The sequence below is a fragment of the Peromyscus californicus genome, unplaced genomic scaffold, assembly GCF_007827085.1.
Source record: "Peromyscus californicus insignis strain IS unplaced genomic scaffold, ASM782708v3 Scaffold_5__1_contigs__length_169319896, whole genome shotgun sequence".
NCBI lineage: Eukaryota > Metazoa > Chordata > Mammalia > Rodentia > Cricetidae > Peromyscus > Peromyscus californicus.
In genome coordinates, this window is record NW_026294573.1 from 12,679,634 (window position 1) to 12,698,057 (window position 18,424).

Here is an 18,424-nt window from a genome sequence, read left to right on the forward strand (position 1 = left end):
AAACATTAAGGAAATAGTATTTGAACGTCTTCCACACCTTAAATTTGGTAATTATACTTTTAAAACTATGCATTTTGTAGGTATTAAAGTTTTTATTTTATTTTAGGTTCTTTGAGAAAGGGTTTCTCCATGTATCCCTGGCTGTCCTGGAATTCGCTCTGTAGACCAGGCTGGCCTCGAACCTCAAACTCGAGATGATTTGTCTGCCTCTGCCTCCCGAGTACTGAGCTTAAAGGCATGCACCACCACTCTTGGCTGACATAAAAGGTTTTAAAAATTTATTCCAGTTTATGCCAGACTGTGGTGGCACAGGCTTTTAATCCCAGCACTAGGGAGGCATAGGCAGACCAGCCTGGTCTACAGAGCGAGTTCCAGGATAACCAAGGCTACACAGAGAAACCCTGTCTCTGCTGCTTCTGTCTTGAAAAACAAACAAAAAACAACATCCAGTTTAAATTTAAAACACCTCTTAAGTTTCCATTTCCAAATAGCACTGTGATGCCATGACAACTATCCCATAGATGTACTTAGCCAAATTAAGTTAATTAAAAAATATTTGCAGTATACTGGCAAGATGAATTTTTTTTAGAAACAGTAGAGTAGGTTGCCAGAGGTTTTTAAAATTTTTCTCTCATGAAAATTAGTTCTGAGTCAGCAAGAAGGCTCTGCAGGTAAATAAGTTTGTCACACAATCTGGTAACCTGAGTTTGATTCTCAAAACCCACATAAAGGTAGAGTGAGAACCAACTCCACATCGTTGTCCTCTGGTGGCATTCCTGCCCACACATATACAACGTGTGCAGACACACGCAATGATAGAAGGGGAAATTAGTCTAGAGCTGGAGAGTTGGCTGAGGGTATCAATACCCGAGTTGAAATCCCTAGAAGCACATAAAAGCTGAAACAGCATCATTGTCTGTAATGGGAGCATTATACAAGGAGCTGGGAGGTGCAGAGAGGAGAACCCAGGACGTTCAGAGGGCAGGAGTCTGGAGTCTGTGGCAGAGCAATGACAGACCATCTCAAACAAGTTGGAAGGCAAGGACTGGCTGCTGAGTTTGTCCTTTGAGCTTCACACACACACACGCACACGCACACGCGCACACACGCACGCACGCGCACGCACACGCACACGCACACGCACACGCACACACACCAGTTTAGTAGTTGGATATGGTGGCTCATGCCTGTAATCTCAGCATTAGGCAGCTTTAGGCAGGAGGGTGCTACACCATGAGACTCTGTCTGAAATAGTAACGTGGTAGGAAGGGAGAGAGGGATTTACATTCATGCCTAAATGTAATTAAGTCACTCTTGGTTCTGTTGCTAGGGATTAAACCTTGGTCTTTCATGTACTGGGCAAGTTTTCTATCACATAGTTGTGTCCCTAGATCTGATTTGTGTTTTAAGTAATTATGAATTTAATGTGTTCATACAGCAAAATTTTCATCTGACCTAAATAGCACACCCACAATTGTAGGAAAAGGATCTTAGGCCCAGTTCCATCCTCTTATTATTTTGAGCCTCAGATAGAAGAATGATCTCCTTATAGTAATGTCAATATGAAAAACAGTAAAATACAGAAAATCAAAGATGTAATATACTGGAAGCCTCAGTACCACGATTTTATTGTCTTTGCAACACCTGACATGTGTTTACTAAGACAGTCCCATGATTCCGTGGTCTCTGCACACCGAATTTAGTGTGTTTACTAAGAAAAGCCTCTTCTGGGAAAGCCAAGTCAAACTTCTGGAGTAATCTAAACACAGGACTTTTTTTTAGGAGCATCCTGTGACTTAGGATTTTTGGGGACTGACACTCAGACCAGTAGCTAAAGGTCTTAATTGGTTGTTTCCTTTTTTGCAGGTGGTGTTTGACCGCTTAAAAGGCATGGCTCTCGTTCTCTACAGTGAGATTGAGTATGCACAAGCAGCTGTCAAGGAGACCAAGGGCAGGAAAATTGGTGGGAATAAAATTAAGGTGTGCACAGTGACTTGAACAAAAGCCAAAGGCTCCGGGTGCCTTATGCCTTTAATCCCAGACAGGTCCACATAGTATGATGTGCCTCCAAAACAGACAAAACAGAAAAACCAGAAGCCAAACAAAAGTCGAGTCAGCACTCTATCCATAGTTGCAGATGTAGGTTGTTAGCACCGAGAGTGGTTTACCAAACATGATTGTATTTGTCCTCAGTTTTTAGGGGAAATAATAGGATTTTCATGCTTGCTGTTTGTGAACACAGGTCTTTCATGCCCTTATGCTAACAGCCCTTTTCAAAGCATTTCTCTCCCTGGATGCCTGATGTTCTTACCTGGTTTTGGTCAGAGCCCTCCTTTCCCCATTACAGTGAGTGTCTGTGTGCCAATGGCACATTTGGTCTGTCAGCTTCCAAAAGTAAGCTACCTATGTTTGTAAGCAGTGTACTGTGTGTGTGTGTGTGTGTGTGTGTGTGTGTGTGTGTGTGTGTGTGTGTTTTCCTGGTATTGTTTAGCATAATTATGAACTTAAGAACTGATGGCTAGATTAAGATAGAGTAACAAAATTTGGCAGTAGGACATGAAGCTAGGCAGCCAGTAATTAGAGCTGTGTTGTCCTCATGTTGTAATGGTTATTCTTACAAATTTATGTGTGACATAGATTGCCCAACTATAGATTACCTATTTAATTAACCCAAGCCTTTGCCAACTTAGAATTCTGGTGGAAATTTGTTAGCATTTTATTTTTTCTCCTTCTTTGTTGTTTGTTTCATTGGCAAGGGGAGAAGTTGTGGGTGTGTGGGAATGGCTGTGTGGGAATGACTGTGTAGCCCAGGCTGGCCTCAAGCCCATGATTGTGACCATCCTGATTCAACCTCCTCAGTTTGGGAATTGCACTGTGTCCAGCCCTTTCACTCATGGATTGGGTTCTGGGACCTTAAATTGCATCTGTCAAGATTTGTGTAGAATTTGGGAGTTTTATATTATTAAAAAAAAAAAAAAAATTCGGGCTGGAGAGATGGCTCAGAGGTTAAGAGCACTGACTGCTCTTCCAGAGGTCCTGAGTTCAATTCCTAGCAACCACATGGTGGCTCACAACCATCTATAATGAGATCTGGTGCCCTCTTCTGGCCTGCAGGGACACATGCAGGCAGAACACTGTATACATAATAAATAAATAAATCTTTTAAAAATAAATTCTCTTAATCTTTCCAAAATTGGCCGTGTGTTGTGGTGCACGCCTTTTATTTTTTAATTATTTTTAAACTTTCATATATTCTTTTCTCATTAATACATCCTGACCACAGCTTCTACTCTTCCCAGTTACCCCTTCTCCCCCAGACCCACACCCACTCTTTGTCGTCTCCCAGAAAAGAACTGGCTTCCCAGGGACATTAACCAAAAACAGCACAATAAGATAATAAGACCAGGCACAGACCAGCACAATAAGATAATAAGACCAGGCACAGACCACCACATCAGATTGGGCCCAGTAGGAAGTAAGGGTCCCAAGAGCAAGCAAAAGAGTTAGAGACACCCCATTCCCACTGTCAGGAGACCCCCAAAACACCAAGCCAACAACCATAACGTTTGCAGTGGACCTAGTGCAGACCCTTGCAGGCTCCACAGTTGCCCCTTCAGTCTCTGTGAGCCCCAATGAGCCCTTCTTAGTTGATTCCACAGGCCGTGCTCTCCCAGTGCCCTCAATTCCTTTGGCTCCCACAATTCCTCCTCCCCCCTCTTCCACAATGGGGTTCCTCAAGCTTGGGGTGGGGCACCTGATAGAGACCTCCAACCTGGGCTTGCTCTCTCTTCCTATTGTTTGACTCTGGGTCTCTTTGTCTGCTCTGTCAGCTGCCAGAGGTAGCCTTTCTGATGACAGCTGGAAGGAGCCACCAAGCCATGAGTAGAGCAGAGCACCATTTGGAATCATTTCATTGTTTTGTTTTTGTTTTGGCCAATTGTGTTTCTACTCTAGGTGTCTGGGCTACCCAGCCTCAGTCATCTAGGCAGTGCCTGGCATGGGCTCCCTCTTGTGGCCTGGGCCTCCAATTAGACCAGTCATTGGTTGGCCACAAGGCCAGCCTAGTCTACAAAGTAACTTCCAGGACAGCTAGGGCTACACAGAGAAACCCTGTCTCGACAAACAAACTCCAAAATTGAAATCTGAAACTTCTCTTTCTTTACAAAAATCTTTTTATATATTGTTTATGTTTGTATAATAATGGGTTTTATTGTGAATTCTTTATTTTTTTTTAAGGTGGACTTTGCAAATCGGGAAAGCCAGTTGGCATTTTATCACTGCATGGAGAAGTCTGGCCAAGATATCAGAGACTTTTATGAAATGTTAACTGAAAGAAGGTAGGTGTTTCGTTTCATTTTGTGTTGGCCCATCAGTTTGGGACACCAGGACCGTGTGCATGGTCAGCGTTCTACTTCCGACCCACCCCAGCCTGAGGCGTGGGCAGCAGCAGACCTGCCCGCCGTATAGCTTGAGTTCTGACTTTTATGGACTTAAATTTTATTTTTCTCTTTTTAACTTCTACTCACTTCTCCACAAATACATTTTTTAACCTGCCATATAGAAAGCACAGGTTTATTTTTGCAAATCTAGTTTTTATGTCGTTGAAGGTAGGGTGGGGATACCCTGTCCCAGTCCTCACTGAGTGCTCTTCGAAAGAATTGTGAAGCGTGTATTTGACTCTTTGAGACGGAGTGAGTCAGATCACATAGATAAAAACATACATGACCTTGGCAGTGCAGAGGTAAGCTGTCTTTTAGACACAGTAATGTGGTATTTGATTTTTTTTTTCTTCTGTTGACTAGATAACCTATTCAAATACCCTCACACAATCACCAGACTTTTCACATAGCTGACTGTGTTTGAAAGTGGAGACAGGTGTCTATACTGAAGCAAGCTTTTTGCCAGGCGTTGCTCTGTGGTGGGCTCCTGAAATGTGAGCACCTGTTCTACCCCATCTATCTCAAAGGGCTTCAGGCAGTTAAAGTCAAGAGCCATCAGAACCCAGGAGGGCTGCCAGAGCTCATCGATATCTTCCTTCACTGCCTCTGGTCCCAGTTTTGTTGTGTTGAAATCACAGCATCTCTTCGAGGCATTTCCTAGCTCACTATCCTGCTAAGTCACTGGACTCTTGAGCTTTGGAATGAAAACTGACCCCCACTGTCAAAATTCTAAAAGCTAAGGCTTTGACAGTTTCTCATGAATAGCTCAGAACTCAAATTACAAAACACTGAAAATGTACAATTCTTCAGATAGTGAGCTGGTGTGAGGGGCTGTTCTGTTATAGCCCCATCCCCCACCCGTCAGTAAAAGAGTACACATGAGATTGTTTGTGTATGTGTACAAGTATGTCATTTTGGACAGAATATTCTCAATCCCAGTTCCCAGAGTAGCAGTTTGAAGTCATTGGTTGCAGTTTTACTGTTTTTCTTTGAGAGAGGGACTCATGTAGCCTAGACTGGCTCCAGGCTTGTTTTATTATAGCTGAGCATGACCTTGAACTTGATGGTCTTTCTGTCTCTTCCTCCTGAGTGCTGGCATTACATGTGTATGCCACTACACCTGACTTAGGTGGTACTGGGGGCCTAGATTAGCCTTACCCTTGACAGGCAAACCCTGTACCAACCGAGCTCCTTCCCGGGGTTGCTGTCAATACATTAGTTCTTAAAAACATTCTATGTAGCTGGGTGGTGGTGGTGCATGCCTTTAATCCCAGCACTTGGGAGGCAGAGGCAGGCAGATCTCATGAGTTCGAGGCTAGCCTGGCCTACAGAGCGAGATCCCGGACAGGAAGCAAAACTACACAGAGAAACCTTGTCTCGAAAACCCCCCAAAAAAATTCTATGTGAGAGTGAGGGAAGGTGTGTGTTGGAGGCTTCATTCATTGCACTTGAGGCATTAACAATTTCTGTTAGTCTTCTCTGTGTGTACATTAAATATTTTTTAAAAGGCAGAATCTTGTGAGGGTTGGATGATGTAGTGTAGGAGTTGATTTTTGTATATTACTACTTAAGATTCAGTGATTTTAGTGATGACCTGTTTCTGGCTTTGATCTCTAGTTCATTTCCATGGTCATTTATCCCTATCTGATGGTATTTATATCCTCATGCAGGAGGCAGAAGGGAAGAGGTCTCACATGTTACTGTGTGTGTAATGCATTCCTCAACATCAAATTCAAGGATGTTTCCTTTACTATAAAGTGAGGGAAGTAATCCCCTTGATTAGGTGATGTCTGCTGGGAAAGCTGCTTGACCCCATTGATTTAGCTCAGGACTATAAACACCCTGATTTCTATAGACTTGTCCATGTACAAAGCCCTATGGCACTTGGTCTGCAAGTCCTCCACTTGGGTGGGAGGGTGGAGAAGGTCTCCATTTTCATGGCTAAAGGTTGGGCAACTTCTGGTGACTTATTGTTTCCCTACTGCTTGGTACTGAACACAAGATCTTCCGTTACTGGGCAAGCTCACATCTCCAACCCTCAGTCAGGTAACTGATGCTACAGCATTGCCTTTGCTGGAGAAAACCCAGGGTTCCTACCTGTCAGTTCAGGATGAATTGATGTGGTCAAACAGGTTTTCTATCTGTGTTTGGTAGCTTGAAGAGAATTTTCTCCAAACCTGCTGACAGTTCTTGTTTGACATGCAAGGCATTACCTTTTTAGTGGGCTGACTTCCCTCCATCTATGGGCAGGGCAAGCAGCCTTGCATTCTTCTGTAAGAGATGTATCCACTGTGCTGACCGGGTCCTGGCGTTCTATTGTTCTGTTCCCTGGTGAAATGATTGAGCTTCATGGACTCCTCAGAAGAAGTTGTTAAGATAGGGGTGTGTGTCTGTGTGTGTCTGTGTGTGTCTGACTGTGTGTCTGTGACTGTGTGTCTGTGTGTGTCTGTGTGCGTCGTCTTTATGTGTGTTTGAGTGTGTGCCCACCTGCCATAAGTTAGCGACAAGTGTCATTCCTTAAGAGCTGTCCACCTTGCTTTCTTTTGAAACAAGGTCTCACCATTGTCTGGGGCTCCACACTTGCTCCTCCTGTCTCCATATTCCCAGGGCTGGAATTCTAAGCATGCTACCCCCAACTTTTTAGATGGGTGCTGGGAATTGAATTGAGGTCCTCAGGCTTGTAGGTACTTGACAAGCACTTTACCATCCATGTTTTCTGTTCTCTTGTGTTAGGCCAGAATCAAACACAGAGCATTGTGCAAACCGTGGACATTTTACCACTACACTCTACCCTACCTATCCCCGTTTTGCTTAAAACATGTCTTGATACTATGGAGTTTTTGTTGTTGTTTTGCTTTTGATAGTGGTTTTTTTTTTTTTTTTTTGGTGGGGGGTATTGTTTTTTGAGACCCTGTCTTGCCATGTAGCCTTGGCTGGCTTGGAGCTCACTATGTAGGCCAGGCTGGCCTTGAGCTCATAGATCCACACCTGCCTTGGCCTCCTAAGTGCTGGTATCAGAGCAAAAGGTATATGCCACTACGTCCAGCATGATACTAGGTTTTGAAAATAGGATTTATTATTTATCATGAATTCAATTTGGTGACTTACACTTGTAATCCTTGTATTGAGGAGTCTGAGCCTAGAGGATCCTGTGTTCAAAACTAGCGTGAGCTACAGAGTAGCTAGGCCCTGTCTCAAGAACAAACACATGACACGCGGCATGGTGGCATGTGATGCAGTAGTAGAATGCATTCTTGTTTGTTTGTTTGTTTTGTTTTGTTTTTTGAGACAGGTTTCTCTGTGTATTCTTGGCTGTCCTGGAACTCACTCTGTAGACCAGGCTGGCCTCAAACTCAAAGAGATCTACCTGCCTCTACATCTTGGAATTAAAGATGTACATCTCCACCGCTCAGCAGAATGCATTTTTAACATGTGCAAGACCCTAGGTTCTATCTACAACTGTGAATAGCATAAACTAAAACCAAAACCAAACAAACAAACAAAACAAAACAAAGATGTGACTCAAGCCTACTGTTAATAAGCTCAGCAAAGTAGTAAGCTATTTAGGTGGGTGTCTTGTTTTCTTTCTATTGGATAGTATATAATGGGTTCACCTTCACAGAGGGAAATACTTCCTTGCCTAGTGATTTTTTTTTTTTTTTTTTTTTTTTTGGAGTGTTTTATTTGTAGTCATCACTGGTCTGGAACTCTCTGTGTAGAACAAGGCTGACTTCAGATTCAGGGACCTGCCTTCTCTGCCTCTTGAGCTCGGATCAAAGATGTGCACTACCACATCCGGCCAAAGATCATTGTTTTAACAACTATTACTGTGTTGCAATGAGCCAAAAAGTGATGTAAGAGCTGCAGAGACTGGGCCTCAGAACGAAGCCTGTGCAGTTGGTGACAGTACTTGTTAGAATGAATATACCTCACCCACCCAAGACAGAACAGCCTACCAAGACTGGCCTTTTATCTAGAACACAGTTGATTGATTGATTGATTGATTGATTGATTGATTATTGGATGGTTGTCGGTAGTACTTAGGGTAGTATTTTCTTTGTGTAGCCTGAGCTGGTCTAGAACCCCTTCTGTAGACCAGGCTGGCCTTGAACTCACAGAGATCCACCTGATTCTGCCTCCCAAGTGCTAGGATTAAAGGTGTGCACCATCACTGCCCCCAATACTCAAACCCCTAAAAACGTTTGTTTGTTTGTTTGTTCGTTCGTTCATTTATTTATTTTCTTTTTGGTTTTTTGAGACAGAATCTCACTATAATCTCAGCTGACCTGGAGCTTTCTCTGTAGAGCAGGCTAGCCCTTAACACCTGGAGAGCTCCCTGCCTCTGCCTCCCAAGTGCCAGGATTAAAGGCATGTGCAATCATGCCCAGATATAATACTTTTTAAAGATTTACTTTATGTGTGAATGTTTTGCCTGCATGTGTGTCTGGTACCCAAGAAGGTCAGAAGAGGGTATCCGTTCCCCTGGAACTGGAGTTATGGAAGGCTGTGAGCCATCATGTAGGTTTTGGGAATTAAACATGGGTCCTTTGCAAGAATAATAAGTGAGCTTAACTTCTAAGACATCTCTCCAGCCCTGAGATTTAAACATTTGAAAAATTCTTTTTAAGAAATTGATATAATTACATATGTTTACTGGGTACAATGTGACAGTCTAAACAGTACATGCCTACGGTACAGCACAGTGGGATCAGGAGACGTAGCAGTGGGTCTCCTTAAATATTTGTCATTTATTTGAGATTATTGCGTTTCTGTTATAACTGAAAGTGCTGGGCATGCATGGTTGTACACACATTAATCTCAGCACTCCAGAGGCAGAAGCAGGAGATTACTGTGAGTTGGAAGCCAGCCTGATCTACAGAGAGATTCCAGGCCAGGGCTCCAGGTAAACACCTAGTGTTTTACATTTGAATTTTATTTAGGCCGTCAGCTTTTAGTCCTCAGAGCTGTTTCTGGCTTAGGAGCTGCTGCCAAAGACCTGCTGTTGAACAAGTGACTAAGGAATACTTGAGGAGCCCAGATATCTGTGTAAGGTGGATTCACTGTGTACCCCAGGAATGCTAGAGGAGCCCAGAGATCTGTGTAAGGTGGATTCACTGTGTTCCCCAGGAATGCTCAAGGAGTCCAGAGATGTGTGTAAAGTGGTTTCACTGTGTACCTCAGACTGGCCTTGAACTTGTGCAGTTGAAGCCAGGTCTCAGGAGCTGTCCTCCTGCTTCTGCCCTTGAGTGCTGGGATTATGGAGGTGGGACTGCAAGTGTTGAGAAGAAGACTTCTGTCTTCTGCGCTAACCCAGTCTTTCTGATGTTTGGCAGAGAGGAACGAAGAGGAACCTATGACTACAGCCAAGATCGGACCTACTATGAAAGTGTCCGGACTCCAGGCACCTACCCTGAGGACTCCAGGAGGGACTATCCAGCTCGAGGGAGAGACTTTTATTCCGAGTGGGAAACATACCAAGGAGAGTATTATGAGTCCCGATACTATGATGACCCTCGAGAATACAGAGAATATAGGAGTGATCCTTATGAACAAGATATTCGGGAATACAGCTACAGGCAGAGAGAACGGGAGCGAGAAAGGGAGAGGTTTGAGTCGGACCGGGACCGGGACCACGAGAGGAGGCCCATCGAGCGAAGTCAGAGTCCCGTGCACTTGCGTCGTCCACAGAGTCCTGGGGTGTCCCCTGCACACTCCGAGAGACTGCCTAGTGACTCTGAGAGGAGACTGTACCGCCGGTCCTCAGAGCGAAGTGGGAGCTGCAGCTCAGTGTCCCCTCCACGGTACGATAAACTCGAGAAGGTGCGCTTGGAGCGCTATACAAAAAACGAAAAGACAGAGAAAGAACGGACTTTTGATCCTGAGAGAGTGGAGAGGGAGAGACGAATAACTCGGAAGGAAAAAGTAGAAAAGGACAAACCTGACAGGCAGAGACGGAAAGGGAAAGGTCATTCCCCTAGTTCTCAGTCTTCCGAAACAGAACAAGAAAATGACGGTGAGCAGAGCCCTGAGAAGACACGCAGTAACACCAAACTGAGCAGAGGGAAAGCGGACAAGGACGGGCCAGCCAAGAACCGCCTGGAGCTCGTGCCTTGTGTCGTTTTGACTCGCGTGAAAGAAAAGGAGGGGAAGGTTATTGACCACCCTCCGTCGGAAAAGCTCAAAGCCAGGTTTGATCACGACACTGTTAAGCCTTCAGCCCTGGGTCAGAAGTCCCAGGCCTCTCAGATGGAGTCTGCCAAGTCAGACTCGTCTACGGTGGAGTCTGCTAGAGGGAAAGCCCCGAGGGAAAAGGCCCTTTCCAGCCACGCAGAAGTCGGGGATAAGGAAGGCAGGCCTAAACTCAGGAAGCACCTCAAACCGGAGCAGACGCCTGAGGGCCTGAGTGCTCTGGACCTGGAGAAGCTGGAAGCGAGGAAAAGGCGCTTTGCAGATTCCAGCTTGAAAGCAGAAAAGCAGAAACCAGAAGTCAAGAAAAGCAGCTCCGAGACAGAGGACACTCGAGTGCTTCTCAAGAAGCAGCCTGATGTGTCGAGAGATGCTGTTCTGCCGAGGGAAGGAGAGCCCGAAAGAAAGCCTGTGAGAAAAGAAATCCTTAAAAGGGAATCAAAAAAAACTAAGCTGGATAGACTGAATTCGGCTCCCAGCCCCAAAGACTGCCAGGAGCCTGCTGCTGTCTCCTCAGGGTCTGGCTCGAGGCCCAGCTCAGATGTACACACAGGCCTGGGAGATCCAATACACGGATCTGTGGAAAATCAAGAAGCCCAGCCCAAAAAAGCCATCCCCTCAAAACCTCAGCCCAAACAGCTGCAGGTCCTAGATAATCAAGGGTCTGAGAAAGAGGAAGTCAGGGAAAACTACTGCCGTCTTCGTGATGAACCAGGAGAGCATAAAGCAGGCCAGGAGAAGCCACATGCAGTAAATGCTGAAGAAAAACTTGGCATTGACATTGATCACACACAGAGTTACCGCAAACAGATGGAACAGAGTCGCAGAAAACAGCAGATGGAGATGGAAATAGCCAAGTCTGAGAAGTTTGGCAGTCCTAAAAAAGATGTAGATGAATATGAAAGACGTAGCCTTGTTCATGAGGTAGGCAAGCCCCCTCAGGATGTTACTGACGATTCACCCCCCAGCAAAAAGAAAAGGATGGACCATGTTGATTTTGATATCTGTACCAAGAGAGAGAGAAATTACAGAAGTTCCCGCCAAATCAGTGAGGACTCTGAAAGGACCAGCTGCTCTCCCAGTGTCCGCCATGGCGCCTTCCATGAAGACGACGACACCCTGGGTTCCCCTAGGCTAATGTCAGTCAAAGGGTCTCCTAAAGTGGATGAAAAAGGTCTCCCCTATTCTAATGTAGCAGTGAGAGAAGACCCCTTAAAATTCAATCCTTATGATTCTAGTAAGAGAGAGCAGGTGGCAGACATGGCCAAAATAAAGCTGTCTGTCTTGAATTCTGAAGATGAACCAAATCGTTGGGACCCTCAGATGAGACAGGACCCCAGCAGGTTTGATGTGAGTTTTCCAAACAGCATAATTAAGAGAGACAGTTTACGAAAGAGGTCTGTACGTGATCTGGAACCTGGTGAGGTGCCCTCTGACTCGGATGAAGACGCGGAGCACAAATCCCAGTCACCCAGGGCCTCCACCTTGTATGACAGTCCTCGGCTGTCTTTTTTATTGAGGGACAGAGATGACAAAGTACGTGAGCGAGATGAAAGACTCTCTGGTTCTTTGGAAAGAAATAAATTTTATTCTTTTGCTCTGGATAAGACCATCACACCAGACACTAAAGCTTTGCTCGAAAGAGCTAAGTCTCTCTCTTCATCCCGCGAAGAAAACTGGTCTTTTCTTGACTGGGACTCCCGGTTTGCTAATTTTCGAAACCACAAAGATAAAGAAAAGGTTGACTCTGCCCCAAGACCTATTCCCTCCTGGTACATGAAAAAGAAGAAAATCAGGACTGACTCCGAGGGGAAAATGGACGATAAGAAGGAGGACCACAGGGAAGAGGAGCAGGAGAGGCAGGAGCTGTTTGCCTCTCGGTTTTTGCATAGCTCCATCTTTGAACAGGATTCTAAGCGGCTGCAGCATCTTGAGAGGAAGGGAGAGGAGTCTGACCTCCCTCCCGGGAGGCTGTACAGCAGACAAGCGTCCGACGGGGCCGGCAGCACAAGTGACTCGGTGCAGGAGCCGGTGGTCCTGTTCCACAGCAGATTCATGGAGCTCACACGGATGCAACAGAAGGAAAAGGAGAAGGACCAGAAGCCCAAGGAGACTGAGAAACAGGAGGACCTGGAGAGTATTCCCAAGACCCCGGAACCTGCCGCTGAAACGAAAGAGCCGGAGCCGAAAGCCCCTGTTTCAGTTGGGCTTTCTGTGGTTACCCCCGTGACACCAGAACCAGCAGCATCAGCACCAGAGAAGGCTGAGAAATCAGCAGAGGCTCCTTCACTGGCAGGAGAGAAGCCTGTGGAGCCAGCCCCGGTCTTGGAAGAGGCAAAGTTGGTGTCTGAGTCAGTTCCTGTCCCTGTGGAAAAGCCCAAGCAGGTAGACTTACCCCCAGGAGGGGGTGCCAGTGAGAGTTCTGCTGTGGCGCCTTCGGCTACTCAAGAAAGCTCAACTACCGACGGCATCCCATGTTCGGGTGCCGAGCCTCTGACTCCTGGGACTGCAGTTTCCAAGGTGGAAAGCAATGTAGATCCAAAACCCAGCAGTCCCCAGCCACTTTCAAAACTAACTCAGAAGTCTGAGGAAGCTGAAGAGCCAAAAGTGGAGAAGCCAGATGCAGCTCCAAGCATTGAGCCCAGTGCCACTCAGAAAGCTGAAGTCATGCCTGAAGTTCAGCCCCCAGCGTCTGAAGAGGTACAGGCCAATCCTCCAGTCGCTGCAAAAGAAAGGAAGACGTACAAAACCAAGCGTTCCAAGACACCAGTCCAGGCAGCTGCCGCAAGTATCGTGGAGAAGCCCGTCACCAGGAAGAGTGAGAGAATAGACCGGGAAAAGCTGAAGCGCTCCAGCTCTCCTCGTGGAGAAGCACAGAAGCTGTTAGAACTGAAGATGGAGGCTGAGAAGATTACAAGGACTGCATCTAAAAACTCTGGGGGGGACCCCGAGCTCCCTGAGCCAAGCCTGCCTCTCAGCCGAACCAGGCGCCGGAATGTCAGGAGCGTTTATGCCACCATGGGTGACCACGAAAGCCGCCGATCTCCAGCTAAAGAGCCTGCTGAGCAGCCTAGAGTGACCAGGAAGAGACTGGAGCGGGAGCTGCAGGAGGCTGTGGCACCTCCCACCACCCCTCGGAGGGGAAGGCCTCCTAAAACACGTCGGCGTGCTGAGGAGGGTGAAGAACATGAGGCGAAAGAGCCAGCAGAAACCCCCAAGCCAGCTGAAGGGTGGAGGTCTCCAAGGTCTCAGAAGTCAGCAGCCGCTGGTGGGCCCTACGGGAAAAGGGGGAGAAACGAGCCCAAAGCAGAGGCTGCTGCTGAGGGCAGTGCCCCGGTGAACCCGAGGGAAAGTAACGCTAAGTCCAGGGGTGATAAAGAAGCGGCAAGTGAGCCTAAGCGTGACAGGAAGGATGCCAGCGCAGACAAAAGCGCACCCGACACCTTCCCAGCTGCGACAGGGGAGAAAAAGCCACCTGAGAAAACCACCAAGTCCAAGCGAGGACGTGCTCGGAACACCAGGTCAGCAGTGGACAGAGCTGCACATCTGCGAACCCTGGACATGGCCACCAGGGCTGCAGGGCAGACTGTGGACAAGGAAGTTGGCCTTGTGGCAGTCTCTCCTGAGACAAATGAGAGCCCCCCAAAGGGAAGTGGCCCCTCATCCCAGCTGAGAAGTGACCCAGTTGATCCTAAAAAGGAAGCAGAGAAGGAAGATGTGTCTGCCTCTATGGTGTCCCCAGAAGCCACACAGCTAGCCAAGCAGACGGAGCTGGAGCAAGCTGTGGAGAACATTGCAAAGCTCACTGAGCCCTCCAGCAGTGCAGCTGACAAGGGAGCAGCCCCAGGGACATCTGCAGGCCATGCCACAGAGGATGGCCACAAGCCTGCACACCAGGCAAACGAGACTGAACTGGCTGCGGCCATTGGCTCCATCATCAGTGACGGTTCTGGAGAACCTGAAAACCTGTCCACGTCTCCCTCCTTACCCCCAGGATCTCAGACGCATCTGCAAGATGGAGTGGAGCCGGGGCCCCCTGAGGCCCCGTCTGGAATCTCTGAGGCAGATGCTGCTCCAGGGTCTCCTAGCTCACAACTCGGTGCCTCGGAGTCCTCAGCAGGTTCTGCAGACCCCAGGGACACCAGAGGGAACAGCAGTGACTCTGTACAGGAAGCCAAGGGCTCTAAAGTGGAAGTCACTCCTCCCCGGAAAGACAAAGGGCGTCAGAAGACACGATCACGCCGGAAAAGGATCACAAACAAGAAAGTGGTCCCCGCCACAGAGACTCGTGTCTCTGAGGCTGAGCAGGCTCAAAGCGAGAGCCCCGCTGCCAGTGAGGCAACAGCAGCACCCCCAGAAGCTCCCCAGGAAGAAAAGCAGAGTGAGAAACCTCCATCCACTCCTCCTCAGGAATGCACTTCTGACCCAAGCAAGACGCCCCCTGGTGAGAGTCTGTGTCAGGAAAGCAGCATTGAAGAAAAGACTCCATGCAAAGCGCCCGCACCCCCTGACCTCCCACCTCTTTCCCAGCCGTTGCTAGTAGATGATGAGCCCCAGGCCAGATTCAAGGTGCATTCAATCATTGAAAGTGATCCAGTGACCCCACCCAGTGACTCGAGTATACCTCCACCCACAATTCCTTTAGTGACAATAGCAAAGCTCCCACCCCCCGTCATTCCTGGGGGAGTCCCACATCAGAGTCCCCCTACTAAGGTGACAGAGTGGATCACAAGACAAGAAGAGCCTCAGGCTCAGTCTACCCCAGCTCCAGCTCTTCCCCCAGACACAAAGGCCTCTGACGTGGACACCAGCTCCAGTACACTGAGGAAGATCCTCATGGACCCCAAATATGTATCTGCCACCGGCGTTACCTCCACAAGCGTCACCACAGCCATCGCAGAGCCCGTGAGTGCTGCTCCTTGTCTGGACGAGGTCCCGGTCCCTCCAGGTGAACCCAGACATCTTCCCTTAGAGGAAAAGTCAGCCACTCCAGTATCCAGTGCTTCTGACCCACAACCCTCGGAGGTCTCAGTAGCTGCTGACAAAGAGAAGGTGGCCCCAGTCATTGCCCCTAAAATCACGTCCGTTATTAGCCGGATGCCTGTCAGCATTGACCTGGAGAATTCACAGAAGATAACGTTGGCAAAACCAGCTCCTCAGACCCTGACTGGCCTGGTGAGTGCCCTGACTGGCCTGGTGAATGTCTCTCTGGTCCCAGTGAATGCCTTAAAGGGTCCTGTGAAGGGCTCAGTGGCCACACTGAAAGGTTTAGTGAGCACCCCCGCTGGGCCTGTGAATCTCCTCAAGGGGCCTGTGAATGTCCTCACTGGACCTGTGAATGTCCTGACCACTCCAGTGAGTGCCACTGTGGGCACAGTGAACGCTGCCCCGGGCACCGTGAATGCTGCCGCTGCAGGGGCAGTGACTGCTCCTTGTGGTGTGACTGCCACAACAGCTGCAGCAGCCGTGACCGGTGCAGTGACGGTGCCATCAGCAAAGGGCAAGCAGAGGTCGAGCAGCAATGAAAACAGTCGCTTCCACCCTGGGTCCATGTCAGTGATTGATGACCGCCCCGCAGAGACAGGCTCGGGTGCGGGGCTGCGTGTGAATACATCAGAAGGAGTGGTGCTTCTGAGCTACTCGGGACAGAAGACGGAAGGCCCACAGCGGATCAGTGCCAAGATCAGCCAGATCCCCCCAGCCAGTGCAATGGACATTGAGTTTCAGCAGTCAGTATCAAAGTCCCAGGTGAAACCAGATTCTGTCACCCCATCCCAGTCCGCACCCAAAGGCCCTCAGACCCCTTCAGCTTTTGCAAATGTGGCCACCCATTCCACTCTGGTACTGACTGCTCAGACATACAATGCCTCTCCGGTGATCTCCTCTGTGAAGACGGACCGTCCATCCTTGGAAAAGCCTGAGCCCATTCACCTCTCAGTGTCCACGCCTGTCACCCAAGGTGGCACAGTGAAGGTTCTCACCCAGGGCATCAACACACCCCCAGTGCTGGTTCACAACCAGCTTGTTCTCACCCCAAGCATAGTCACCACTAACAAGAAACTTGCTGACCCTGTCACTCTGAAAATAGAGACCAAGGTCCTTCAGCCAGCTAACTTGGGGCCCACCCTCACTCCCCACCACCCTCCTGCCCTGCCCAGCAAACTGCCTACGGAAGTGAACCATGTTTCTTCGGGACCCAGCACCCCGGTAGATCGAACCATCTCCCACTTGGCAGCCCCCAAACCAGATACACATACTCCTCGACCTACTGGGCCTACCCCAGGCCCGTTCCCAAGGGCATGCCATCCCAGCAGCACCACATCCACAGCACTTTCCACCAATGCCACCGTCATGCTAGCTGCAGGCATTCCAGTCCCCCAGTTCATCTCCAGTATACACCCAGAGCAGTCTGTCATCATGCCGCCCCACAGCATCACTCAGACTGTGTCCCTTGGTCACCTTTCACAAGGTGAGGTGAGAATGAACACACCCACATTGCCCAGCATCACCTACAGCATCCGGCCAGAGACTCTGCACTCTCCTCGGGCCCCTCTGCAGCCCCAGCAGATAGAGGCAAGGGCCCCACAGCATGTGGGCACATCCCAGCCTGCGACAGCTGGTGTACCTGCTCTGGCCACCCAGCACCCTCCTGAGGAAGAAGTTCACTATCACCTCCCTGTGGCCAGAGCTGCAGCCCCTGTGCAGTCAGAAGTGCTGGTCATGCAATCTGAGTACCGACTGCACCCGTATACTGTGCCCCGAGACGTGAGGATCATGGTGCACCCACACGTGACTGCTGTCAATGAACAGCCCAGGGCCACCGAGGGGGCAGTGAAGGTGCCACCAGCCAACAAGGCACCCCAGCAGCTGGTGAAAGAAACCGTTAAGACTTCAGATGCCAAAGCAATCCCGGCCCCGGCCCCTGGCCCTGTGCCTACCCCTGCCCCTACCCCTCATGGTGAAGCCCGCATCCTCACAGTCACCCCCAGCAACCAACTTCAGGGGCTGCCTCTGACCCCACCTGTGGTTGTAACCCATGGGGTGCAGATTGTGCACTCCAGTGGTGAACTATTCCAAGAATATAGGTATGGAGACATCCGTACCTACCATACCCCAGCTCAGCTCACACACACCCAGTTTCCTGTCGCCTCCTCCGTCAGCCTACCCTCCAGGACCAAGACTTCTGCACAGGTGAGGAAGCCAGGTTTCCTCCCTACCTTTTGGGCTTGCTCTTGGGGGCTTTGTGGTCTAGAAAGATAGGCAGGCCATCAGGCTGGTTCAGTGGGTGAATGCATTTGCTTAAGTGTGAGCCGGGCAACCCAAGTTTGGTTCCCAGAACCGTCGTAAAAGTAGACGGTAAGAACTAACTCCAGAGTTGTCCTCGGACCCCAACTTGGACACACACAGTAGCATACTTGTGTGTGTGTGTCCCCTCATGCGCTCACACATACGCGCAGTAATAAATGAAAAAACCGACCTTCAGCAAGGCTCATGAGCAAGGTACAGACAAGCTAGACAGGCCTTGGAGGTGGAAGGCTGCTCTTCCTAAAGTCACAGTGAGGAGTGAGGAGTGGCTTAGATCATACCACAGCTCTTGGATAGGGGAGACACTCTGTGTGAGGGCGCCTGCCCGCAGGGTCAGAAGGGCCATGGTAGGTGGCCTTTTCCCTGAGACAGCTCCCTGGTTCACATTTCCTCTGTGGCCTGAGACAAGGATGCCTCCCTCTGGTCCACTGAGTTCTTGTTTGGAAGCCAGGGCTTTTGTGCAGCCCATCCTGACTGTCCCTTTATCTTCCTTC

The 18,424-nt window shown here is 48.8% G+C and overlaps 1 protein-coding gene across 2 annotated transcripts in view; it reads left to right on the forward strand.

The window, feature by feature from the left end:
* Positions 1-18,424, forward strand: part of Spen (spen family transcriptional repressor) — an 82,453-nt gene that overhangs the window by 61,320 nt on the left and 2,709 nt on the right. For both annotated transcript variants that reach the window (XM_052718337.1, XM_052718338.1), the window contains exons 9-11: positions 1,867-1,980; positions 4,237-4,337; positions 9,773-17,816. In XM_052718337.1, coding sequence (XP_052574297.1) covers positions 1,867-1,980; positions 4,237-4,337; positions 9,773-17,816 — 8,259 coding nt within the window. The remainder of the gene's footprint in view (positions 1-1,866; positions 1,981-4,236; positions 4,338-9,772; positions 17,817-18,424) is intronic.